Source organism: Lissotriton helveticus, chromosome 10, assembly GCF_964261635.1.
Source record: "Lissotriton helveticus chromosome 10, aLisHel1.1, whole genome shotgun sequence".
NCBI classification, from domain to species: Eukaryota; Metazoa; Chordata; class Amphibia; order Caudata; family Salamandridae; genus Lissotriton; species Lissotriton helveticus.
The window spans coordinates 16,984,138-17,011,053 of record NC_136071.1 but is presented as its reverse complement, the minus strand read 5'-3'; the positions used below and the strand labels follow the sequence as shown (position 1 = coordinate 17,011,053).

The 26,916-nt window shown below is 48.4% G+C and overlaps 1 protein-coding gene across 1 annotated transcript in view; it reads left to right on the top strand.

The window, feature by feature from the left end:
* Positions 1–26,916, top strand: part of PNCK (pregnancy up-regulated nonubiquitous CaM kinase) — a 121,922-nt gene that overhangs the window by 77,380 nt on the left and 17,626 nt on the right. The window contains exons 5-8 of the mRNA XM_078664573.1: positions 8,333–8,456; positions 11,450–11,525; positions 11,661–11,773; positions 25,547–25,625. Of these exons, the coding sequence (XP_078520699.1) occupies positions 8,333–8,456; positions 11,450–11,525; positions 11,661–11,773; positions 25,547–25,625 (392 nt within the window). The remainder of the gene's footprint in view (positions 1–8,332; positions 8,457–11,449; positions 11,526–11,660; positions 11,774–25,546; positions 25,626–26,916) is intronic.

The following is a 26,916-nucleotide window of genomic DNA, read 5'->3' as shown; positions in this document are numbered from 1 at the left end:
CGCCGGCGCGTAAGCCATGCCTCCGGAATGGATAAAATATAATACCAGTTCTTTTCGATTGGTAGGGTTGGAAAGGGGAAATTGATTAGTCTCATATGAAATATAAAGTTAATCATATTTTTTATAAATGTTATTGTTTTTATCCAGATTTTTACTGCCACAAGTCACCTACTAGGCATTACCAGCAGGATTAAGTAGGTGCTAGGGAAATTTTTAGTGCTTTTGAGATTTTGTAAAGTGAACTGTGGCAATCTTGTTGGTAGGAAAGTAACAGCTATGGGATGTCATTTTTACTGTACACACATTTCTCAATATCTAGTGGTGAGGAAAGCACAAACGAAGCTCTTATCATAATTCTGCAATGTGAAGCAAAGATATGAATATTATTAAAATAAACCAAGACACTTTACTTGGTGATGAGCAAATAACACACATTCGCTGGAACATGGTTTCCACACATTATCCCTTGTGCGCTGTTTACATTTATCAGTAAATCTGTATTTCTGTCACAACATAGGGGCGCATTTATGAACCCCTTGCACTTCCAAAGTCTTACGTCTCCCGAGGTGACAAATGCAAAAACAACAATTGATGGACAGATCTGTGACTGGGGGTGAATGTTTTGCCATTGTGCAACATTCCGTCCATCATCTCGTGTGTTTTGCTGTTCACCTTATGTGGGAAGGGTATGCTCAGACGTGGGTCCCGTGCTCACTTTGCCACTGGATTCAAGCAAGCCGGGCTGAAGACGGCTGAAATGCCAATAACCGGTCCTAGGATGCTTGATTCCAGTCCAGGGAAGGCATGGCTTGGCAGTTCGGGCTGGACTGTTCCCATGAGGCACAGGATCAGACTGATTTGCATATAGCTGGGTCTGAAGTGGGGTGGCGTGGTGAGCAAAAAAACGACGATGGATTAAACCCAGATCTTTGACTGGGGGTGAATGCTTTACCATTGTGCAACATTCCATCCTTCATCTTGTGTGTTTTGCTATTCTCCCGAGGTGAGGCATAACAAGGAGAAAGAATTTTATTTCTCCTTGCTTATTCCTCCATTGGTGTAGAAAAAGGAAAACGCCTCTCAGGATTTTTTTGCGCAGGAAAGTGACCCTTCCTGCACAAAAACAATCATGCTGACTAGGGTGCAAGGGCGCCTGCGTTGGCGCTAGGCTGCCGAAAGTGCGCCAGCGCAGGGGAAAGGACAGAAACGCACCATATTGGGTATATGCTTTGCATTCCTGCTCTCTCACTTTGGTGTAGGGCAGCGCTGTAAGTTGCCGCCCTATGCCAAATCCCCTTAAATGAGGAGGGGCTATAGTGGCCATTTCAACAGACCATGTTCTGTCTGTAGATGTAACACTGCCTGAAGCACCCCCAACCCACACATTGTTCCTTCCTGCCCCCCTGACTATGGCTGTGAACAGAATATCTACCCGAGCAGGTGGCGCTAACAAGATGACTCAAAAACTGAACAATTGCCAATACTGTTCTTTTTAACTTGTTTCTTTTCCAAGACACATTTGATTGAAACTAAATGTGAATGTGAGCTATATGCTTCACTCTGAATTGATCATTTACTTTATCATACTCTTTTGTTGTACATTTGTTGGTTAGATTTCACCAAATTTGCATAATCAACATCTACAATACAAAACACATTACATTAAAACACCTTACTTTTTTACATATTCATCAAAAAAAATTTACAATAGCCATAGCAAAAAGAATTTCTTCCTTATTTTCTTCAATTTGGAACTGTGAATTATCTTAGATTCAAAATTCTTATGGCTCTACGATAATCTGGTCTACGCGTTTCGAACTCCTATCTGGTGGGGAGTTCTCATCAGGACCCAAAGCTTAAGTCCAAAAAAACCTGGCTCATTTCTAGCCGTCGCTTGACAAGTAATCCAACACTGTCACCCTCGTCTAGCTTGTATGCTTTTGACTGTGCTCTTATTATTCCAGAAGCTGACCTTATCGGATTTGTAGATGTTTGAGAGGACCTTCCGGCTACGCCTCTGAGGGAAACCAAATTTCGTAGCGTGGAGGAATAATAAGAGCAAGAGCAAGAATTTTGAATCTAAGATAATTCACAGTTCCAAATTGAAGGAAATAAGAAAGAAATTCTATTTGCTATGGCTATTGTAAAAATTTGTATTTTTGATTAAGCTGTATATAGGAGTGTATGGGTGCTTGTGGATGACAAACAGTTGAATGTTTGAATGATTGGGATTTATGAATATTTGTGAATATGTACAAAAATAAGGTGTATTTTAGGGTAATGTGTTTTGTATTGTAGATGTTGATTATGCAAATTTGGAGAAATTTAACCAACACATGTACAAAAAAAAGAGTATAATAAAGTAAATGATCAATTCAGAGTGAAGCATATAGCTCACATTCACATTTAGTTTTAATCAAATGTGTCTTGGAAAAGAAACAAGTTAATAGAACATTATTGGGAATTGTTCAGTTTTTGAGTGCTCAGTGGCTTGGCCTTCCTGTTGGGAGCCCAAACCCAGTAGTGTTATTCAGCTAACAGGATGACGGCATCGGTGTCACAAACATCCCGCATACCATGGGCCGACAGCGCCCTCTAGCGGCGCTCTTTGAATACTGCTCTTGTGTGGGAAAGCTGCTGGAACTCATTCACAGGCTCCCTTGTGATACACCAGGAAGTGTCAGTTCCACGCAGGCCGGTCACACGCCCTTTCATTCCCGCGAGAAAGTGAGAGAGTATGCAGTGGGGGAGAGGTTGAGAGAGGAGACACAAGAAAGGGAGAGATTTTGAAAAAGAAAAACTGAGGGACTTCATTTTACCCCAATGACACACATTAAAGAAAAGGCAAGGTCCAGCGAGTAAGCAGCTAAAATAAAGTCTATTTTAGCTTAAAAAAATCGCGAGCCACCCCACTGAGTCGGATCTGTTTGAATGTTTGGGGAACACAGTGAAATTCACGGATTATAGTTGGAATTATAATTAATTACATATCATATCAGAATGTGGCGTATTAGCATGCAAAGCCTTGTCTGGTGCCGACGCCTAGGGCATCAGAACCGCTGCCCTACGGGGCATTTATTTTTTATCCAAAGTACTATTGCTAACATGACGAAAGCGCTTTCATCGAAACTACTCTATGCCACCACAGCCCCTCCTACATCCCCATGTGATGGGAGAAAAAGGGGGCAGGGGGTTTATCTCTGCAAGCCAAATATCACTAGGCCTGGCATGTTCTTTTATTTTTAGATACAAAACTGGCCATTTCTTCATGGTTTGAAGGTATGGAGGGGTTTGTTGCTGGTGCATAAATATCTGTAAAAATCTACAATTGTAAATTGTATTTATATAGCGCTTACTACCCCTGTGGAGGCGTTGAAGCACTTTGTGGCGAGTAGCATGCACTCCAGAACCCAAGATTATAGGTAAAATATTACACACTTCCTTTTTCCCCTTGTGGACTGGTTGTGGTAAGTGTGCTACGTCTGTGTTCTTGGGTTCTTGTGCGTTTAGTCGTGTTTAGCGGAGGGCCCGATCAAAGGAAGTGGACTAGGAAAGTGAAGCTGGGAGTGGTTATTGGGGAGTCGTGGGCATGTGCGGCTGGTAGTTGTGTGAAAGGGGTATAAAGGAAGGGGCAGTTTGAAAGAATGGGGCAGATTTACAAGAACAGGCGCATCTCTGCATATTACCAGAGATGCATCAGCTAAATTGCGTGACGGAAATAAAGCCTTGCGCCACCATGGATGCGTCGCGTTTACAATGCGGGGCGCCGTAGCGCAAGGATAGACAGATGCGTGACCCATCTTTTGGCGGCAAGGTAGCACATTGCTGGAGTCGTGTCGGAAGCACAACGCAACTCCAGCGATGGTCAGGCATGCCTATTCCCATCATACTGCGACACTCCTTATGCCTGTTTCGAGCAGGTGCAAGGGTTTTGACGCAGTGGCGTCGTAAAAGTTTCACGGTGTCACTTTTAAGAGCCTTCCTTGCGACAGTGCAGGACTTTACAACATGATGCATCTCCCTAGATGCGTCACGTAAATATATTGCAGCGTGGCGCATTGTTTATGATGCTGCTGCATCACAGAAGTGACGCAACGGCGGCGTAAAGTTGTCGCAAGGGGCTTGTAAATCTACCCAATGTTTGCGTGTTCACAATGGTCAGAGTTTCTGGTCTCCCCAAGCATTCTGGGACTTGTAGTGTTCAGTGTTCTCACATACTGTTCAAATAACGACAGGTTCAAAGTTCAAGAACAGTCACTGTGAATTCCTCTGACAGTTTTCCAAGTTTAAGCAGGTACGCTTTTTGGTAACCATCATAAAAGAGTCGAATATATATTCAGAAACAGCCAGGTAACAGGACGCCGCCTAAAGGGCTCAGAGAACCATCATTTTATTTCAGACTTCGGCAGCACACTTTAAGGCAATTGTGACACTTTCAGGGTGATTTAAATTCTGGCAGCCCGCTAAGCTTGCAAAGATCCATGCACCATATTTAAAGGCCCTCACCTATTTGGCAGAGTTCTCTATGCCCACAGTTTATACGCTGACGCACTGTAGGCACCGCTGAAAGCCTAAGTGGATGGCATGTTTATTTTTCATCTACTCTGCATTTCCTTTTGCTTTTCAGGAACAAACCTACGTTTGTTTATGGAAAGCAAAATAACAATGGCCCTATAGAATTCCAGTTGAAGCCCAGGGTAGATGATGTCCTGAACATCTAATCTGGGCTTCTACTGGAATTCTATAATGCATATTAGCAAGCCCTTTATCGCCGTTTTAACGGCAGTTTCCTGCCGCTAAAATGGCGATAATTTTAACGAGGTTCTTGCTAATATGCCCCACGTTCCTTCGTAACTCAAGGGATCAATTTAAGTGGAGGTCAACCTGTTTGTTGCCAACAGAGAAGTCACAGATGATGTAAGTAAATTTGTCAGGTTCATTAAAAAACCCAATCTACATGGGATCGGGATAGTAGTCGGATCGGTAAAGTGTCAAATCTGAAAACCACCTAGATGGTGTGGTAAAACCAATACCTCTGGTAAACTAGTCGCATGAGCGAGAGTCCGACCCTGTTGGAAAAGAGTACGTGCTCCTTAGGTTTGGTAGGAAAAAGCTGCGTATTGTGCAGTTTGGGGTGTCATGTGCATTTGACTCCTGGCAACCTACCCCTCTCTGCAATCCTGAGAGTAGTAGGTCACCTGCAGTTGACTACACACAACCCTCAAAACGGCGCAATATGCAGCTTTTTCCTGAAATACCTGAGGTACATGTTCTTTTTTGCAACAGGGTTGGACGCTCCCTCATGGGACTAGTTTACAAGAGGTATTGATTTTAGAGAGATACAAAGGAACATTATTTCCTTCACAAATTTCACCTTGTTTTAGATATGACAAGATTCCCCATCATAATAAAATAGTTATTAGGTGGCCCTGAGTCATTTTTAGGTTTTGCTTGAAAAATCTCTTGCAAATAAACAAAAAAATCTTGAAAGGGGCTTACAGCCCGCCCATTACTTACCATTCATAAGATTCACGGTCAGTCTCATTTTCTGGCTTTTCACTGGTCAACAGCATCAAGGTCATGTCATTTGGTTTCACTTCCTCTTTCCTCGGCTGTTCCCTGGAGCTTGGACCAAGTACTGTTTCCAACTGGTGGCTAGTGTCCTTCTACTGGCCATGTGTTTCCGAGATACTTTATCTTTTTACTCTTGTCCCTGCACACCAAACATATTGGGGTGCTTTACAGGATGAGCAAGTTACATTACACACCAACACATGCATTTTTAGGCACAGAGAAATTAAGGGCCTCATTATGATGTTGGATAGAAAGACATTCTGCCTGACAACAGAGGATTCTGTCCGTCCGCAGCTTCAAAGACTGATCCCTCTCGCCGTTACGTCACGTTCTTTACTTTTGTCCACCCACTCCATGCAAGTCCATGTGTTCAAACGCAGTCTCCTCTTTTTGTAAATTTATATGCACTTTAATATAACGCAAACTCAAACTGAAGGTATCAGAGCGCTTTACATAACAAGAAAGTTCCATTACACATGCACACATTCATTTTTAGCCACTGAGATATCAGGACAGCTTGACATGACGACTGCTGGCACTTATCCTTCCCAGCATTGATTGCAGGGCTCCGGCGACTTATCCCGTCTTCTCTAAAGGAATGTCGCGTGCCACGCAGCTTCTGTCTATTCAGAGAATTCTCTTAAAGAAGCATCGCCCCTGATTCATTGCCAGTGTCTGCAGAGTAGATGCTATATATCATTCAGGCCCAAGGATTCTTCGACGTCCCTGTCCCTCTCACCCCCCTCTTCATCATGGTCTCTCCCGCTCCACTCAAGATTCTCCCTTGTTTACTTCAGTAAATAATTACCGTCTTGGTATTCAGATGCATTCTCCATCTCATAGTCTCTTGTGCAGGCATTGTCCTTAAATTTGCACAAACAGGTAATTTATTCCCACTTTTTAACAACACAGCACCCAGATTACAGCACCCTGGTTTATCACATCACTTCTTGCAACCTCACTGACCTAAGCCTTTCCTTTCTCCCTCCCTCGCTTCTCCCCTCTATCCCTCTACTCGTCCTGCAGTCACTTCCTTCCTTTCCTCTTCTTTCCTATTTTATTTTAAAGTTTAAAAAAAAGCGCTACAACCCAGACATTGCTGGCCGCGCCATCACGCTTTTATCAGTTCAACTGCTGTGGGCCATGTTAAAAAAACATTGACAAAGCGAATAGATTTTTCATAGATGAAACCTATTTGGCTTTGCCAATGCTTGTTATACTTTCCTACTTCTTCTCTCCAATCTTCACATTCAGCACCCTCACTTTAGGCTCATTATGTCAAAAACATCTTAACCCGTTGCCTCCAACAGGAATTCCAGCCCGGTGCTGGACATTCCAATCGCGGGCGTGGTTGTGACGGAACGCACCCCTCATGCGTACAGGCCACCCGTGGCTCATGACGGCTGGGGTCCGTCATGAGCATTGAAGAGGTAAGATCTGTGTCAATGAGCCCCCTTGAGGGGCCCGCTGGGCATTGCAGCGCCCACCCAACGGGGAGCAGGCTCATATGATGAAGCATGACACCCACCTGGGTGTGTGAGGGCTCCTGCTCCTGAATATTCATAGTACACCATCCTTTCTTGGCATGGGTGGGATACCAATGGAACCCCCATTATCCGAATTTAGGAACTGCATACTCTTTGTACATTGAGTCACACACAGGGCCCAGGGAGCATGTATGCCGGACCTTGATTGCTCCTAGCCCCTCTTTTGGTGCTCGTTTTCTGTCATGCCTTGTATGGCAGGCCCGAGCAGTGAAAGTCAGACTCACCCACCCGAGGTCACCCTGCCCTAAATAGGGCGATACAAAAGTGGGTGGTAAAAAAGGGGGGGTGGTAAAAAAGGGGGTTTTGATGGACGGAGCATCTGAATCAATCAAACACTCACCCCCAGTCACAGATCTGGGTTTAATCCATCACCGTTCTTTAGCCCACCCTGCCACCCCAGTTCAGACATGGCTATATGCAAATCAGTCTGACCCTGTGCCTCATGGGAACAGTCCAGCCCGAACTGCCAAGCCATGTCTTCCCTGGACCGGAAACAAGCTTCCGAGGACCGGATTCTGGCATTCCAGCCGTCTTCAGCCCGGCTTGCTTGAATCCAGTAGCAAACTTTTGTACCGCTAAATAGGGCGAGGCTGCTTTTCGTTTGATCCTGCATCCCTGTGGTATATGGGCCACTGGTCAAGGATTCGAAAGGTGGTTCTGAGGCACCATTATCAGAAACCCAGCAGTGGTGCCACAAACTGAATGTGCAAGGGGAACTGCAAGCTTCGTCAGTGGAAGTTCCTTCGAACGCTAAATGCCTCCATGCATCCCCGCTGACATAGCTGCAACCCTCCGAAACATTCTGAGCCAAAACTATCTTTCCTTCCTTCCCTTTTCCTCCTCGTTGTATTGTTCCTGTAACATTTTCTTTCTTTATTGGCTGTGTTCAGCATCCAATCAAAATCGAACTTAGTGCAGCATCAGCCAGTAAAACGACTTAGGCCACTGGCTGATGCAGAAATGTGTGCACAGCGTGCAGGGCCCAAGTTCCTATAGTGGCAGGGCTGACTTCAGTTAATTCTGGTTAATTTCAGTTATTTCTTAAAAAATAAAATGTCATCCTTCCTACACCAATAAGGACAAGGAGTTGAGCAATGGAGACTGTCTTTTATAGTTTTACGAAGCTGCAAGGTTGAATTGCTGTTTGAAAGGTGAGGTGCGCTGGATAAGTAATGCTCATTTTAAGCCTCCCCCTTCTTGTCACCCCACAGCCCGAGAACCTCCTCTACGCCACCCCTTTCGAGGACTCCAAAATCATGATCAGTGACTTTGGCCTCTCCAAGTTTGAAGATGGCGGGGTGATGGCCACGGCCTGTGGGACCCCAGGCTATGTGGGTAAGTTGTGTTGGCGCTGTGTGCTCTGGTGCATGCTGGAAAACAGCGTTTATAATGCTGTCAATACCTCGTGGGTAGGTAACAACGCAGACGTTACATCGTCCGCGTTGTTACCACGCATGGCATTACATCGCAAGTCGTTTCTACGACTTGCGCTAGAAGGCGCCCAACACCAAGGAATGTGTTGGATTTTAAATCCAACACATTCCCCTCTGTTGGGCGAACTGGAGTAGGAATAGTAATTTATACTATTCCTAAGTCAAGCGCCATATAGAGCAAGTCGTAGAAACGACTTGCGATGTAAAGCCATGCGTGCTAACAACGCGGACGATGTAACATCCGCGTTATAACCTACTGCGTGGTAATGTATGTCGTAGTAACGTCATACATTCATGCACGCCAGGGTGGGCCCTGGGCATCTTGGTGAAGCAAGAGAAGAAAGGTCATTGACTGTGGGACGTCTCGGGCAGTGGGAGCGTTACTAATAGGCATTATCATAGCGCTGAGAAGGTTACAAGACATGGCATTGCAACGCTAAAGACTTTTATGCCGCATGTATCAACCAACGTTGCGTTTGCTAACTGGCCGATTCGCGGAGTAGGGCGAGATGGATTCAACAACTGGCACTGAAGACTAGTGCATTCTGGAATAAAAGGTGCACGGGCGATATGCGACACTGATTTGAATGTGTTCTACTTTCGAATGTTCAGTTGGAGAAAATACATTTTAGCAAAAAAAGATTACACAAGACAACTGCAGCAGTGGTTACAGTGTCAATGGACACAGTGCGCCGGAGTTGGGAAGGTCTAGTGGTCGTCACAGAGAAGGTACTGCGAGAGATACGGTGGTTGAGCACAAAAAACATTGGGCAGGCCTTTTAAACAACCACGTCCCTCAGTGACCATCACTACAGACGCATCTCACAAAGGGTGGAGGTCTCACACGAGGAAACTCAACATCAGGGGCCTATCGAGCCAGGAAGGGGCAGTAAAAACCCATGAACAAAGTTTAGCTCAATGGAATTTTCCTTGCACTGCAGGCCTTCCCGAAACATCTTAAGGGAAAAACAATCCAGATACAAATGAACGATACAACCATAATCTTATGGGATGGGCTAACAAATTCACATAACGGACTGCTGCTCTGACATTTTTTCTTGTAGACAGCAGTCTGTGGTCATACGTGAAGTTTCCCAAAAAGGATTTAAGTAGGTATTGTAGTTGTGTTCACAGAGTTAACAGTAGCAGTTGGAAGGCTGGAATCAATTAAAAAGGGTAATCTGAAAATTACAATTTCAGTGATTGTGATCTGTGTAATCACCCAGAGTGGCTGTTTCATTAGGCTCTAATGGATTGAAGTACAATATCAAGAAAAGAGCAGCATAGAAAAACTGAAACTGGTAGAATAGGGCGCCCTCCACTCTTACATAGTATTTGAATTTTGAGCTTGCAGAATTGGCAGAGAGGACGTACTGCTGTGCAGACAAAGGCAAACACCCAACCTGTGGGTGTTGTAACTAAATAGAAAGTTAGCAAATATGTTTACCCAGACTTTTGAAAGACGAAATTGTGAAACTCAATTAGATTTACCTATATGATGACAGAGTTGTGGCCAAATTAAAGCGATTCAAAGATTATCTCAATAGTGGGCCTAACTGAGATGATATCACCTACAGTACTTGCAAAAACTAAATTGGGGTGGGCAAGAGTGTGGGGCGATTTTGAAATGAACCTAGCAGCAAAGACAAATCAGCACTCCTTGGTGAGGATGGAAAGACTGTTTGTATCCTTATCAACGCAAAGACAGTCTCTAAGACTGACCTGAATTAACTATGCAACTGGTGGTGAATTCTGATAAGCAACCTCTACTACTGATGCATTTTCAGGAAGGGCTATACCAATGCCACAGGACAAGGTCACCAAAGGCACCTTGGCTGCGCACAATGGGTTCAACATTATTTTGCCTTCCTCCTGCCCAGCATTTCTTAGATGACATGTCCACGATCTGAAATATTTTAGGGCAAATTCCAAAATAAACTACAATATATGCATCACATTTCGAATGCACTTTTCTCAAAATATACAATCTTTCGGCTCATGCTGAAATTGTTTTCACATATAGTTGTCAAGACTAGACGAGATCCAGGCCTAGGTAACCACAAAAATGGGTGTAATATGATACACATCATATCTGGGTCTACTTGACTACTACGGAAGATTTCTTCCAAATTTGGCCAGCGTTGCCTATCCTCTGTGTTATATGCTGTAAGCCAAGGCACCTTGGAAATGAACTATGAGCATCAGATGAAATTTCAGGCAGTTAATGGTACAACAACAGGAAACTGATTGATTGTGGAATGAGGCCCTTGCTTGACCCCATCAATTGGACAACTGAAGCCTGAATGCATTGGACAGGTGCCCAAAAGGATCTTCCCATGAAGCATCAATGTGCGGGTGACAGAACCTTCTTTGTGCAAAGCCCCAAGCTGCAGAAATCCCTCCATCTTCACCTGCTTTGTCATACACACTTTATGAAATAGTGAAGACCAGTGACCAGACAACAGTTTACCACCCACCAGTGGTATCAATTTTCAGAATCCAGAGCGTTGTTTAAATACACACATGCTACTATTTCTAAAGCAGGTACCCTCAAGCCACAGAAAAATGAAGTAATGTATATATATATATCTATGAGTTAAAGCTATGCTAATGATAAGACATAACAAGGTATGCAGTACAGATGCTAAGTAAACAAATGATGTTTTGTAACCCGTCACCCTCATTTGTATACATGCATTTGGGAGCAGCCGTGACATGGCATGAGTGGCATGTCAGAAGAGTTGGATAAATTCAATATTTGAGAAGAGGTTCTTTGGTGTTGTAAGATTATGCAGATAATGTCTTCTAAACTCCTTTGTCTCTCCCTCCTTGCCCCCTGCCCCCCAGTCCTTCATGCCCGCTCTCTGATCATGTGTCAATCTCTTCCTCTTTCAGCTCCTGAGCTCCTGGAACAGAAGGCCTACGGTAAAGCTGTGGACGTCTGGGCACTGGGCGTCATCTCTTACATTCTGTGGGTATCTCACCACTCCGCTGTGTGATCAATTTTCAGGGAGTTTGTTATGCCAGTCAATCTTTGGGGTTGTGTCTTCACGATCTGACATGGTGCACACCCTCATCGCCCTTTTAACTCTTGGTCGCCTTGCAGGCTCTGCGGTTACCCGCCGTTCTACGACGAGAACGATTCGGAGCTCTTCAACCAGATCCTCAAAGCAGAATATGAATTTGACTCTCCCTACTGGGACGACATCTCTGAGTCTGGTACGTACATCCCATTCTGGGGGCAGTTTTCAGGTTCTATGAGGTAACTAAGGCCAAGTCTTGAAAGAACCCTGGTTCTTTGATTGAAGGATACTTCTGCATTGTCTGCACTGGTGACCCTCGCGGGGCAGCGTCACACGGGCCCCCTTAAATCACACCAACCTGCAGGCCAGGCATTGCCTCAAGAAGAAAAGTGCCAATGCATTGCTTTCCCCTCTCAGTGTCTCTTCAGACATGTTAAGCTGCTGCTGCTTTCATTGTTCTGGTAAATAACAACTTTTCTTTTTCCAGGGACTGTTAATGTTATCCCATTACCAGGAGATGCTCATCACATTTGAAAGGCTGTCTCTGACCTCTCACCCCTGGGTGGTTTAACCCTTCATTACCTGCAAGAATAAAAGGCAGAAAGTCTGGGACTACAATTTATTTAGCATTTCTAGTCTGCCAAGTGGCACTGTTACATATAAAATAAAATAAAAAATGTCGGAATTTGTAAAGCGCACAGCTACCTCCACCGGAGGTGTCCCGGAGCTGCCCGTATACTGCTTAGGAACCCTTCCTGGCTTTCCTGGGGAATGTCCACTCCTGGGTACCCCCCAGGTGCAGCCAGGCATCCCAGCGCTTTTGGGGCCGTTGTGGAGACTAAGCAAGCTATTGCCCAGAGTTGCAGCGTGGGACCCATGATCAGAACAGGCACTGAGGCGAGAATATCCAGTCAGGAGAATTAATGAGCCAGAGACCCGCCGAGGCGGGAATCGAACCCTGGTCTCTGGCCTGAGCTCTGCATCAAGGTCTGCCTGCTCTAACCATTGAGCCACACTTCTCTACATATGACACCGTCCGTCCCTCCTGCTTTTCAAGCAGGCTCCTTTGTGGGGCTTAGAGTTTTGATTTGAACACAGTCAACGTGGGCCCATCATGCAAAGTGCTGTTGTCTAAAATTCCAGAACCGGGCGAAAGTGTCATGGATGATATGGAACTACTTGTCAACTATTTTGAAAATTCTACAAAGTTGACTAGTCCAGTTCAAAAACTGTTTGTTTCACCCATAAAATCAAAAGAAAGCACTGCTTATGAGCTTTGTGAGGGTTAACCCTTTCATCCACATCATGCATTAAAGCAAGCATTTGCAGTGCAATTTCCTTCTGTTTTTTGTGCATTTGGAAAGTTTTATACTGATCTTCACAACGGATGTACGACATTACAACGCATGCATTTACCACGCATGCTTTTACATCGCAAGTTTTACAACGCATAGTGCTTTGGGGCGCTGGATAGTGAATTATTTAATTTACTATTTCAACTCCAGTCCCCGTGGATAGTAAGGAAGGTGTTGGATAGTAAATTAAATATATTCCCGATCCTAGAGCACCCCCCAGCGCAATGCATTGTAATCGTTTGCGTTGTAAAAGTTGCGATGTAAAAGCATTGCGTGGTAAAAGTTCCCCTGCACAACACAACAAAGATATGACATAGGCAGCAGAAGCAACACAATCTTCCCAACATGAAGGACAGGGGCAGTAGCAGGACGAACACTGTGTGGCTATCTCAGAAATACAGGACAGGAACAGCACAGGTAGCTAACACACCGAAGAGGGAGTGAGAAGATAAACATACAAGAGGTATAACACTCCTGGAGACAACACCGAAACCCCTTATGGACTTACCATACATTAAAGTGGTCACATAGGATACTGAACCTTCACCTACCAAGCTTGGTGTTCTACATCAATACGCTCTACACCTGGTAGTGGGAAACGCCTGCAACTACCACTGTTCACTGGATGTACTGTCTCCCAGTTATGGGTCCCCTACATCCATGCATTCTACATCTAGCATTGGGGGCCACCTCGACCACCACTGTTCACTGGTTGTACCCGTCTCCCAGTTATACGTTCCTAGTTTGGATGAGGGTATATTTGTTATGTTGACTATTATCTTTTCCCTCTATTAAACTGTCAGACCTATATTAAAATTGTGTGTGGGTGAGCTAAATGGTTTTTTTCTGATGTCCACCTCCTACAAGATTAGAAACAAGAGGGTCAAGCAATGGACCCTGCTTCTCTTTGGTCTGTTGATTCTGTTTTTACTGGGGGGCGAGGGGGGCTTTATTGTGTGGTTGCAGTTAATGCCAGGTTCGGTAATATGGCTGACCAGGTGTCACCCATTAGATTAGGTTCTGGTGGTCCGAGGAGATCATCAGCTCCATGGTTTGATGAGGAGCTTAAATGTATGTGGCAGAAGTGTAAAAAGCTTTGTGATAGGTGGGACCGCCTTGACTTGGCTGTGTTCCTTTTCATCGAACAGATGTCCGTCGGTGTGGGTGCAGCCAATTGCGTCTGACTCTAAACCCATTGTGTATGGGGTTCCCCAGGGCTCTGCCTTGAGCCTTACATTGTTTATTGTCCACATGTCTTCCTTGACAACCTTGGTGGAATCCTTTGGAGTGAGGGTCGTCTCTTACACTGACGTAATGCAGATCATTCTAACTTGCGACCGAAACATCTCTAGTGCCCAAAGTGGATTAGCAGCATGTCGCAGCGGTGTTCCAGTGGATATGCCGGAACAACCTCCAGTGCAACATAAGTAAGACAGAGATACTGCGTTTTGGTTCCCGACCCCTCTGTGGGGTGGTGAGGTTTGGCCCAGGCTCTGCGCCATCTCCTCCATCCCCCACAGCAGTGGCTAAGATCCTCGGAGTGAAGTTTGACAATTTGTCCTTCAAATCACCGGTACAGAGCTTAGTTGGAACCTTATTGGCCTTCTTTGGTTCTTGAGGAAGTTCTTGTTCCTTCTTCCGGCTTCATTGCCAGAAGATGGTAGTCCATGCCTTTATAACATCTTGGTTGGACTACACCAATGCGCTATACTGGGGTCTCTCTTTATAGCTACTTAGGAGTCTCCAGCTCGTGTAGAAGGATGCAGCTCGGCTCCTGCTGGACATTCCGAGGAATACCTCAGTTCCGGTCCATCTCAAGGAGTTCTATTGGCTTCCCATCTGGGCAAGAGGGGAAATAACATTAACATTGCGTATTTTACACCGCTTGCAAACACAACGCGGTTGTCACAACGACCGCCTTGTTACAACGCAGCGCCATTACTACACGTCGTTACAACGACTTGCGCTAGATGGCGCTCTAGGATAAGGAATAGTATGGTTTACTATTCCAACACTTTCCCTAGTGTTGCACACACTGGAGTTGGAATAGTAAATCATAGTATTCCTAAGTCCAGCACACCATCTAGAGGAAGTGGTTGTAATGACTTGCGTTGTAATGGCAGTGCGTGGTGACAATGCAATCGTCGTAACAACCGCATTGTGAATGCATCGCAGAGTAAAATCCGTGATGTAAAGAGTCCTATTCGGGCAAGAGTGAAGTTTAAGGGACTGGTGCCCGCCCATAGAGCTTTCTATGGACTAAGCCCTAAATATCTAACTTAAAAACTTCCTCACTATCATCCATCTAGAACTCTACGTTCTGCTGATGCGCTGCCTCAGACGAGGAGGAAGACATGGGGAGGGACCTCCTTTTCTGTGCGAATAGCTGTTAGCTGGAATGCTCTTTCCCTGTACCTCCGTGCCATGGATGTATGACAGAGGCAGACATGGCTAAATTACGTGTACCTCGACTACGCGGCCACAACAACGAATGCACCTGAACAAAGCATTCCTTTACCAAGCGTGCCTTCACCACACAATTTCATGGTAAAGGCATGACTGGTAAAGAGATGTGTGGTAAAGATCACACTCCAACTTCCCACCCTGAGCCCAAAAATCTACCCTGCCCCGAGCACTAAACACTACCGATCCCTAAACACTATCTCGACCCCCCTGAGCCCTAACCCCAAACCCAACCTCCCCTGAGCCCTAAAAGCTACCCACACACCTTAACAATTACCCCTGAAAACCCAGCCCAAGCCCCACTTACCTTACTGCGTCCTCTCCCGAGCCTTCCTGTTCCTGGGCTCGCCCATTCCAGCATCTAGACCATGCACTGCCGTAACCACGCATAGGCATGGTTAAGGCACGCATGGTTGAGCTTCAGGCTTGGACTGGCAGTTGCGGGCACCGGGCAATCCCCCGGTGCGCCGCAAGGGTGGGGGCTGGTTTTGGGCCCTGGGGCCATTTTTGTTACAGGGCCGTTTTTGCAGCATTGCTGCAAAATCGGCCCTGCAACAAAATCGGCCGAAAACCGGCCCCGGCAAAGAGCTCGGTCGCACCCCCAGGGGGCCGGCCCAGCACTTTGCCAGGGCCGGTTTTGGTTCTCAGTCCGGCCCTGTTGAGCTTGCAGGGATATGGCACGCATGGCTCTGCCCGCATTGTATAGCTGTTTCCTCTTTGCCACTAACGATGCGAGCTCTTTAAAGCGTAGCCTGAAACCCTGGCTTTTTAACTCTGCCTATTAGATCATTCATATCCCCTTCCAGCCAAAGCAGCGGTTAACGAACCCGTAGAATCTTGGGTTAGCTGCGCTCGTTATAAGTCCCCTTTGATTTGATCTTTTTCGTCTATATCTTTCTGCGGTCAAATAATGCCCCTGGGGGGGCAGGTGCCTTCGTCTGGACTATACGTCTCGTTATCTCACATCAAATATTGTGAAATAGCCCCTGATTCAGAGGGCATGGTGCTCTTCGTTTTAATAAGCCAAGGTGACAGCAGTGGAAACAATCCTTCTTCATAGAACAGGTGCACCCTGGGAAGAAACAAACAATGCACGTGTCCCTCCTTCAGAGGACAGGTGAGCCCTGGGCAGAAACAAACATTGCACATGTCCCTCCTTCAGAGGACAGGTGAGCCCTGGGCAGAAACAAACACTGCACGTGTCCCTCCTTCAGAGGACAGGTGAGCCCTGGGCAGAAACAAACACTGCACGCGTCCCTCCTTCAGAGGACAGGTGAGCCCTGGGAAGAAACACTGCAGCGTCCCTCCTTCAGAGGACAGGTGAGCCCTGGGCAGAAACATTGCACGTGTCCCTCCTTCAGAGGACAGGTGACCCTGGGCAGAAACACTGCACGCGTCCCTCCTTCAGAGGACAGGTGAGCCCTGGGCAGAAACACTGGGCAGAAACACTGCACGTGTCCCTCCTTCAGAGGACAGGTGAGCCCTGGGCAGAAACACCCCACGCGTCCCTCCTTCAGAGGACAGGTGAGCCCTGGGCAGAAACAAACACTGCACGCGTCCCTCCTTCAGAGGACAGGTGAGCCCTGGGCAGAAACACTGCACGTGTCCCTCCTTCAGAGGACAGGCGCACCCGAGGCAGAAACAAACACTGCACGCGTCCCTCCTTCATAGAACAGGTGCACCCTGGGCAGAAACAAACATTGCACGTGTCCCTCCTTCAGAGGACAGGTGAGCCCTGGGAAGAAACACTGCAGCGTCCCTCCTTCAGAGGACAGGTGAGCCCTGGGCAGAAACATTGCACGTGTCCCTCCTTCAGAGGACAGGTGACCCTGGGCAGAAACACTGCACGCGTCCCTCCTTCAGAGGACAGGTGAGCCCTGGGCAGAAACACCCCACGCGTCCCTCTTTCAGAGGACAGGTGAGCCCTGGGCAGAAACAAACACTGCATGCGTCCCTCCTTCAGAGGACAGGTGAGCCCTGGGCAGAAACACTGCAGCGTCCCTCCTTCAGAGGACAGGTGAGCCCTGGGCAGAAACACTGCACGTGTCCCTCCTTCAGAGGACAGGTGCACCCGAGGCAGAAACAAACACTGCACGCGTCCCTCCTTCAGAGGACAGGTGAGCCCTGGGCAGAAACACTGCACGCGCCCCTCCTTCAGAGGACAGGTGCACCCGATGCAGAAACAAACACTGCACGCGTCCCTCCTTCAGAGGACAGGTGCACCCGAGGCAGAAACAAACACTGCACGTGTCCCTCCTTCAGAGGACAGGTGCACCCGAGGCAGAAACAAACACTGCACGCGTCCCTCCTTCAGAGGACAGGTGCGCCCTGGGCAGAAACACTGCACGTGTCCCTCCTTCAGAGGACCGGTGAGCCCTGGGCAGAAACACTGCACGTGTCCCTCCTTCAGAGGACAGGTGAGCCCTGGGCAGAAACACTGCAGCGTCCCTCCTTCAGAGGACAGGTGAGCCCTGGGCAGAAACACTGCACGCGTCCCTCCTTCAGAGGACAGGTGCGCCCTGGGCAGAAACACTGCACGTGTCCCTCCTTCTGAGGACAGGTGAGCCCTGGGCAGAAACACTGCACGTGTCCCTCCTTCAGAGGACAGGTGCGCCCTGGGCAGAAACACTGCACGCGTCCCTCCTTCAGAGGACAGGTGCGCCCTGGGCAGAAACACTGCACGTGTCCCTCCTTCAGAGGACAGGTGCGCCCTGGGCAGAAACACTGCACGTGTCCCTCCTTCAGAGGACAGGTGCGCCCTGGGCAGAAACACTGCACGTGTCCCTCCTTCATAGAACAGGTGCACCTTGGGCAGAAACACTGCACGTGTCCCTCCTTCAGAGGACAGGTGAGCCCTGGGCAGAAACAAACACTGCACGCATCCCTCCTTCAGAGGACAGGTACGCCCTGGGCAGAAACACTGCACGCGTCCCTCCTTCAGAGGACAGGTGCGCCCTGGGCAGAAACACTGCACGTGTCCCTCCTTCAGAGGACAGGTGCTCCCTGGGCAGAAACACTGCACGTGTCCCTCCTTCAGAGGACAGGTGCGCCCTGGGCAGAAACACTGCACGTGTCCCTCCTTCATAGAACAGGTGCACTCTGGCCAGAAACAAACACTGCACGCGTCCCTCCTTCAGAGGACAGGTGCGCCCTGGGCAGAAACACTGCCCGCGTCCCTCCTTCAGAGGACAGGTGCGCCCTGGGCAGAAACACTGCACGTGTCCCTCCTTCAGAGGACAGGTGCGCCCTGGGCAGAAACACTGCACGTGTCCCTCCTTCATAGAACAGGTGCACCCTGGGCAGAAACAAACACTGCACGCATCCCTCCTTCAGAGGACAGGTGAGCCCTGGGCAGAAACACTGCACGTGTCCCTCCTTCAGAGGACAGGTGCGCCCTGGGCAGAAACACTGCACGTGTCCCTCCTTCATAGAACAGGTGCACTCTGGCCAGAAACAAACACTGCACGCGTCCCTCCTTCAGAGGACAGGTGCGCCCTGGGCAGAAACACTGCACGCGTCCCTCCTTCAGAGGACAGGTGCGCCCTGGGCAGAAACACTGCACGTGTCCCTCCTTCAGAGGACAGGTGCGCCCTGGGCAGAAACACTGTACGTGTCCCTCCTTCATAGAACAGGTGCACCCTGGGCAGAAACAAACACTGCACGCATCCCTCCTTCAGAGGACAGGTGAGCCCTGGGCAGAAACACTGCACGTGTCCCTCCTTCAGAGGACAGGTGCGCCCTGGGCAGAAACACTGCACGTGTCCCTCCTTCATAGAACAGGTGCATCCTGGGCAGAAACAAACACTGCACGCATCCCTCCTTCAGAGGACAGGTGAGCCCTGGGCAGAAACACTGCACGTGTCCCTCCTTCAGAGGAGAGGTGCGCCCTGGGCAGAAACACTGCACGTGTCCCTCCTTCATAGAACAGGTGCACCCTGGGCAGAAACAAACATTGCACGTGTCCCTCCTTCAGAGGACAGGTGAGCCCTGGGAAGAAACACTGCAGCGTCCCTCCTTCAGAGGACAGGTGAGCCCTGGGCAGAAACATTGCACATGTCCCTCCTTCAGAGGACAGGTGACCCTGGGCAGAAACACTGCACGCGTCCCTCCTTCAGAGGACAGGTGAGCCCTGGGCAGAAACACTGCACGCGTCCCTCCTTCAGAGGACAGGTGAGCCCTGGGCAGAAACACTGCACGCGTCCCTCCTTCATAGAACAGGTGAGCCCTGGGCAGAAACACTGCACGTGTCCCTCCTTCAGAGGACAGGTGAGCCCTGGGCAGAAACAAACACTGCACGCGTCCCTCCTTCAGAGGACAGGTGCGCCCTGGGCAGAAACACTGCACGTGTCCCTCCTTCTTAGAACAGGTGCACCCTGGGCAGAAACAAACACTGCACGCATCCCTCCTTCAGAGGACAGGTGAGCCCTGGGCAGAAACAAACACTGCACGCGTCCCTCCTTCAGAGGACAGGTGAGCCCTGGGCAGAAACAAACACTGCACGCGTCCCTCCTTCAGAGGACAGGTGAGCCCTGGGCAGAAACAAACACTGCACGCGTCCCTCCTTCAGAGGACAGGTGAGCCCTGGGCAGAAACAAACACTGCACGCGTCCCTCCTTCAGAGGACAGGTGAGCCCTGGGCAGAAACACTGCATGCGTCCCTCCTTCAGAGGACAGGTGAGCCCTGGGCAGAAACACTGCACGCGTCCCTCCTTCAGAGGACAGGTGAGCCCTGGGCAGAAACACTGCACGCGTCCCTCCTTCATAGAACAGGTGAGCCCTGGGCAGAAACACTGCACGTGTCCCTCCTTCAGAGGACAGGTGAGCCCTGGGCAGAAACAAACACTGCACGCGTCCCTCCTTCAGAGGACAGGTGCGCCCTGGGCAGAAACACTGCACGTGTCCCTCCTTCTTAGAACAGGTGCACCCTGGGCAGAAACAAACACTGCACGCATCCCTCCTTCAGAGGACAGGTGAGCCCTGGGCAGAAACAAACACTGCACGCGTCCCTCCTTCAGAGGACAGGTGAGCCCTGGGCAGAAACAAACACTGCACGCGTCCCTCCTTCAGAGGACAGGTGAGCCCTGGGCAGAAACAAACACTGCACGCGTCCCTCCTTCAGAGGACAGGTGAGCCCTGGGCAGAAACACTGCACGCGTCCCTCCTTCAGAGGACAGGTGAGCCCTGGGCAGAAACACTGCACGCGTCCCTCCTTCATAGAACAGGTGAGCCCTGGGCAGAAACACTGCACGTGTCCCTCCTTCAGAGGACAGGTGAGCCCTGGGCAGAAACAAACACTGCACGCGTCCCTCCTTCAGAGGACAGGTGCGCCCTGGGCAGAAACACTGCACGTGTCCCTCCTTCATAGAACAGGTGCACCCTGGGCAGAAACAAACACTGCACGCATCCCTCCTTCAGAGGACAGGTGAGCCCTGGGCAGAAACAAACACTGCACGCGTCCCTCCTTCAGAGGACAGGTGCAGTTAGGTCAGCGGCTGCACAAGCTTTCATCATCACAGGAGATACAAAAACCAGGTAGCGGCCATGCAAGCTCTGCTTTCTCACACAACAGGTGTCTGCTAGTCTTGCTTTCTCACGCCTTTACCTTAAGATCCTTTCAGTCCCACACACTCCTGTTTATGTCCCATTCTCACTCATATGTACTCCGCAACCCTCACTTTTCAGTGGAATTCTCCTCTCACAAACACACACACACATTCTATCTTTCAATCCTAATTTGTCTCACAAACCCCACTTACTTTTCCTTTTCTTGTTTCACCTTCCTTTCATTGTGCCTTCTCTTGTGTGTATGCTTCTGTTTCTCATCATTTCTGTCACAAGCACTTTCTCTTTCTCTCTCTTTCCGTTGCACAGACGCACACGCTCAAGGATGACTTTACTTTCTATGCTCCCTATCACCAGGGCAAACGTTGAATGCTCAGTTTTGAAAATGATGCTCGTGAAAACAATTGTGTGTTCTGTAATTAGGCAATATTGACTGAGCGGTCCTGCTGGTCAGGGGTGGGCGGCGATCTCCACCCGCCAGCGGAGTATGCAGAGTTTTCCAACTCCGCACTCCGCTGGGAGCACGGAGTTCGGCAAAAAACTCTGATTCCGCTACGTGGCGGAGTTTGCCCCCTCCACCCACCCCTACTTACCTTCACCCAGTCTCGCGGCCGGTCTAGGTGCTGCTCTGTCTGCACGCCGGGCACGGTGCTGCCGCCCCTCCTGCCGCCGTGGCAGTGACCCGCAGTGTTTCTTCTGTAATGATGTAACCTCTTTGTTACAGGACTCACAAGGACTGTGCATGCACGTACGTGGAGAGTGGAGACCATTGTAAATGACAATGCCTTTTATTCATTCGCATCGGTGCGTAAACAAGCACTTTGTACTTGCTTATGAGAAGCAAGGCTGGCAGTCTCTTTTACTGACAGCCTTGCTCATCGTAAGCAAGGACTATACGTTCAAAGTGCGTGTTTATGTACCGATTGCAGGTTTTAAAAACAAATGAATAAAAGGCATTGTCAAGAACGGTGAATAATTTTGAACTGATAATATCACATCATGCACAATGTTGTTGAAACATTATAATAATGGGCTCCAGCCTGGGTTTCGATGTGTGTGGTTTGGTAAATAAAAAAAGAAGGGGCTGGCCAGTAAAATACTTCTGTGCTTGAATTGAAGTCTGCCTCGTTCACCTTCCTGAGTGAGAATATTTCAAGCTTTCCTGAGCGTTTCTTACACATCTGACAAGTGTGGAGAGGTTGTGGCTTAACGGTTAGAGTTGCCAACTTGGAAGCTGGGGAGCCAGGTTCAAGTCTCGCCATTGGCTCAACATCCTGGGATTCTTGGAAAATCGTGTATTCTCCCCGTGCATACTAAAAATGAATGTGGCCTGGTGTTACTAAACTAGTGCTTAACATAAAGCGCTCTGATGCCTTAGGGTTGAGTTTGCGCTATATGAAACAAAACAAAAAAGGAGTGCAGTTTTCACACCGCAACCGTTCTTCATTCTCTGAAATTTCCCACTAAGATACTGCACAGGGAGGGTGATCAGCTTGACCCAGACTGCCAGTGAATCCATATCCAGAGTGCCTGGCAAGACTGAACGGCGGTGTGACCAGATTGCACGCGACCAGGAAGAGGCCATTTTACTCTCCAAAATATGAGACCTACTGGAAATAAGTAGTTTGGAAACATAATTATGCTCTCTGGGCAATACATGGCACATATGATCTGGTGGTGTGATTAGTTCATATGTAACCAGGTGACCAACGTCCACCTTCAGTCATCCACACTTCAATACATTGTGTGATCCTCAGCAAATGAATTATATCTGGTGATCTCATATTGCTCCATTGCCAGGTGCGAGATGGCCAGTGAGCCTCGCCTATATCAGGTCGCTTTGCACTGAAGGCCTTTGGGGGTAACTTTTTGTCATCCTGAATCCCTGCCCACAAGAACCAAAGTGCAAAAGCAATGAATGGCCTTTCATGGGAAACATCTCACACACACACGGAACAACGTTAGCGCCTTTGATTCGTGGTCTCGCAAAAAGTGGGCTCCTTAGATGCAGTCTTTTTCCATATCGCGTGCACACACAGCTCACCACCCCAGATGAATTCTCTGCCTTCTGTGATTCATAATAGAAAAAAAACGACTACAACTACCACAATGCAGCTGGTTTGTTGGCTTTAGAACCTGCCCACCTTGGTCACTGGCAGATGATTAAAAAAATCGGTTTACGCTGCTCAAATCGTCTTATCTTCCTGGGCCTCCAATTGCAAAAGGTAAACAGTCCATAAAAAACTACTTCATGGTGTTTTGTCAGAATTATACTCACACCACACTCATGTGTTGTATACAGTACCTAATGTCTAAGTTATAGCTGTTATTAAAAAATAAAATTAAAAAATACAAAAGTAGTCTCCAAAGCACTCTGGGCTTCCAGGCACTATTTCGGCGTAACATCAAATGGCAATAATAAATGCATAGAAAGCAAATTAGTCATGCTCAAATTGGCGAGAGTGCTGACTGTACACCAGTATTCCACACAATATTAAGTGCCGTCTGCATATAGCGCCAAGAGGCCGAACGGCGAGCGCTGAGCTTCACTAACACCTGGCGAACTCTGAACAAATGTTGAAATTGTGTATACATTGAGCGGTCCAGACCCCCATCAATACTGACTCTGGTGTGTGGCTCGCCCTCGCTTGTGCGCTTGGCAGCCTCTGGCAGGTACGTGTGAGCAGTCAACGCACTGAGGCTAGCCCCGTCCCTTCTCACAGCCCCGGCCCCTGGTACTGGTCCCCTCGCTGTGTGTGGGCAGAATTACACACACACACAAAATGCATAATGCAAAAAGAAATAAGCCGGTAAGCCTTTTTCGCTGAGTCCTGCCCGCCAGCAAATTAAAACACACATACCTGCAGCGGGGGCCCGGCATTGCAAGGAACGCAACAGTTGCATCGCATACTGGAGAGGGAGCAGGAAGGCGATCGCGAAAGTGAAAGCGATCGGAAAAACAAAGCCGCGAGTGGTGCTCGTGCCTTTCCTGCCAAATGCTTTCATTTATCGTGCCCATGTCTGGGCACGATAATTGAAAGCATATGGCAGCCTCTGGCCTATTGTGTGCTATTTTTGAAAGAAACACGCAGGGAAAGGCCAATAGCAGGCCGCAAAACTAAAAATATACGCACAAGCGTGCTCAATTCCTGGGTCCATTTCGAAATACCCGGACAACAGGACATTTGCTGCGCCGTGCAACGGAAGGCGCGAGCCCTAAAAATGGTAAAGAAGAGAAATTCATGTTCACTAAATACTAGCCCCCCAAAAATAGACTCAGATTTCACAAAAACCCTGGGTATATTAGCTCAGATAGAGCACTGTGCTGTAACTTTGTAGGGCTAAAATCAAACCCTCACTGGAAAATGCACAAACCGTAGCGCTTAGGAGAAGTGTGCGTGTCACTGGAAGTTAATCGATCAGTGAAACTCACCACAGAAACAAGTATGCGTGTCACTGCAAGCACTGTAATAAAGACACACACTTCAAACTCCGACTTGCAAATGCGACACAATTAGCAAGTCGCAAATTTGCGGGTTGTACATCTGGCCCTAGGAGATTACTGCAGTTTTTTTGTGTTTTAGAGTTTGGGTAGAAATAAATGATTATTAGTAAAGCCAACCCTAACCTCTGTGTTAGGTTTTGAATCCTGAGTGTGTGCATCTCCAGACCAAGCACTCTTAAATGCCTACCAGTATGGATGATATTTGAATCCTACATCTTGTACTCCCCTGTGTCTTATGTAGCCTTTCCTATACACTGATTACACACGTAGGATTCGTTGCCTCTGTGTGTGTGAAGTAAAGTGCTCCGACACCCTACACTGATATGAGAGGTGCTATAAAGTAAATGAAATACATGTGAGAGAGGGTCTACGGAGAGATGAGGGGCACTGCTGGAGAGTGATAGTGAGGGAATCTGTGGAGGAGGAGGTCATTGCGGGGGGGGGGTGCTCTCAAAAATGTTGTCACACTGATAACCACCAGCGCTACAGACGGAACTGCCATGCTGCTTATCGGGGGATGGATGCTAATATCCCTAAAAATATTTTTTATTGTGCTCTCAGCTTCTTGGCTGTGCTTAACATTGAATGTGTGCACTTATGTTAGATTTAAATTCAAGTTTCATGCTTGACATCTTATTTTTCTGTTCTCTGTAAGAATGTCTGTGGGTATGACTCGGTATCCTGGTGCACTCTAAGGTCATTGTTTACTATGATTTAATAGATAATGCAATGGAATATATACTGAAAAATGTGCTTAGAATGCGCCATTTTTTCTCACATTTTCTTGTAGGGGGAAAACCCCCTCAAACTCCTCTTTGTAGTGGTCAGTCTCGCTCGCTGCGCTCGCTCACTACACACCGTACAGGGGATGGTCTGAGAAAATGTGCTGGGCTGCTCTGGTTTCCCAGTCCGGCCCTGGTGAGGATTGTTGCTCTACTGGAGTCTGGAGGGAGGTCACTTTACTCGAGTCCAGTGGGAGGCAGTGAGGAGGAGACTGACTCTACCGCAGTTCCAGGGGGAAGAGGTTATATTTCTATCCCTCAATCAAAACATCCTAAGATGAGTTTTGTCTTTCTTTTTCTAGCCAAAGATTTCATTCGACACCTACTGGAGCGAGACCCGGAGAAGAGGCTGACGTGCGAGCAAGCTTTACTACACCCATGGTGAGTCCACACTGCTGTCTTGTGGGCGACCTGAGTAGACATCCCCTGGTCACACTGGCATGGGTGCTCAGGAGTCACTGGCCTAAGAGGGCATGCTGGGTCTTGTTTCCACAAGAGGTCTAGAGTCATGACTGGCCATTGTTCAAAGCAAGTTTGGAAAACTGCCTGGGATTGTCTCTGCTGATGGTGGTGGGTGTCACTGGGCATTGTACACATGCATGTGTCTATTGGCCCTCTCAGAGTGTGGGTAGAATGGCTAGCAGACTAGGGCCAGTGCAACTAGAATTAGTCTTAAATGGCAGCAACATGCAAATCCCATCCTTGCAGGAAGCCCCAGAACCAGTGGACCTCAGGGAGGTGCCGAGCACGGGTGACGTGCCGGTGACGTTCTTGTCCTAAGAACCAGCACTTCGGGGTAACCGTGGTGGAGGCTGTCCTTAGGACCAAAGCTTCCAGGTACCCGTAGTGGAGGCTGTGCTTAGGACCAGCGCTTTGGGTAATTGTGGTGGAGGCTGTTATCAGGACCAGTGCTTCGGGGTAACCGTGGTGGAGGCTATCCTTGGGACTAGTGCTTCGGGGTAACCCTGGTGGAGGCTGTCCTTGGGACCAGTGCTTCGGGGTAACCGTGGTGGAGGCTATCCTTGGGACCAGTGCTTTGGGGTAACCGTGGTGGAGGCTATCCTTGGGTCCAGTGCTTTGGGGTAACCGTGGTGGAGGCTATCCTTGAGACCAGTGCTTCGGGGTAACCGTGGTGGAGGCTGTCCTTGGGACCAGTGCTTCGGGGTAACCGTGGTGGAGGCTATCCTTGGGTCCAGTGCTTTGGGGTAACCGTGGTGGAGGCTATCCTTGAGACCAGTGCTTCGGGGTAACCGTGGTGGAGGCTGTCCTTGGGACCAGTGCTTCGGGGTAACCGTGGTGGAGGCTGTCGTTAGGACCAAAGGTTCCAGGTACCCGTAGTGGTGGGCTGTGCTTAGGACCAGCGCTTTGGGTAACCGTGGCGGAGGCCATCCTTGGGACCAGCGCTTTGGGGTAACCATGGTGGAGAAAGTCAACTCAAAGATTGGGGATTCTTCTCTCACTCCAAAATACTGACTTCTTCTCCATACGGGGTTCCATAAATGGTGAGCCCAGACTCACTCAGGCTTGTGTTGCTCTAACAGGCGATTCACTGCCAGAAAAAGGCGTCTTTGAGGGGGTGTTTGGGTTCTATCAAAACGACATGATCAGGGCAGTGTTTAACAGCCCAACATTGAATCATCTCAGGTGTAGCCTAACTTCATTGGCTGTCTCC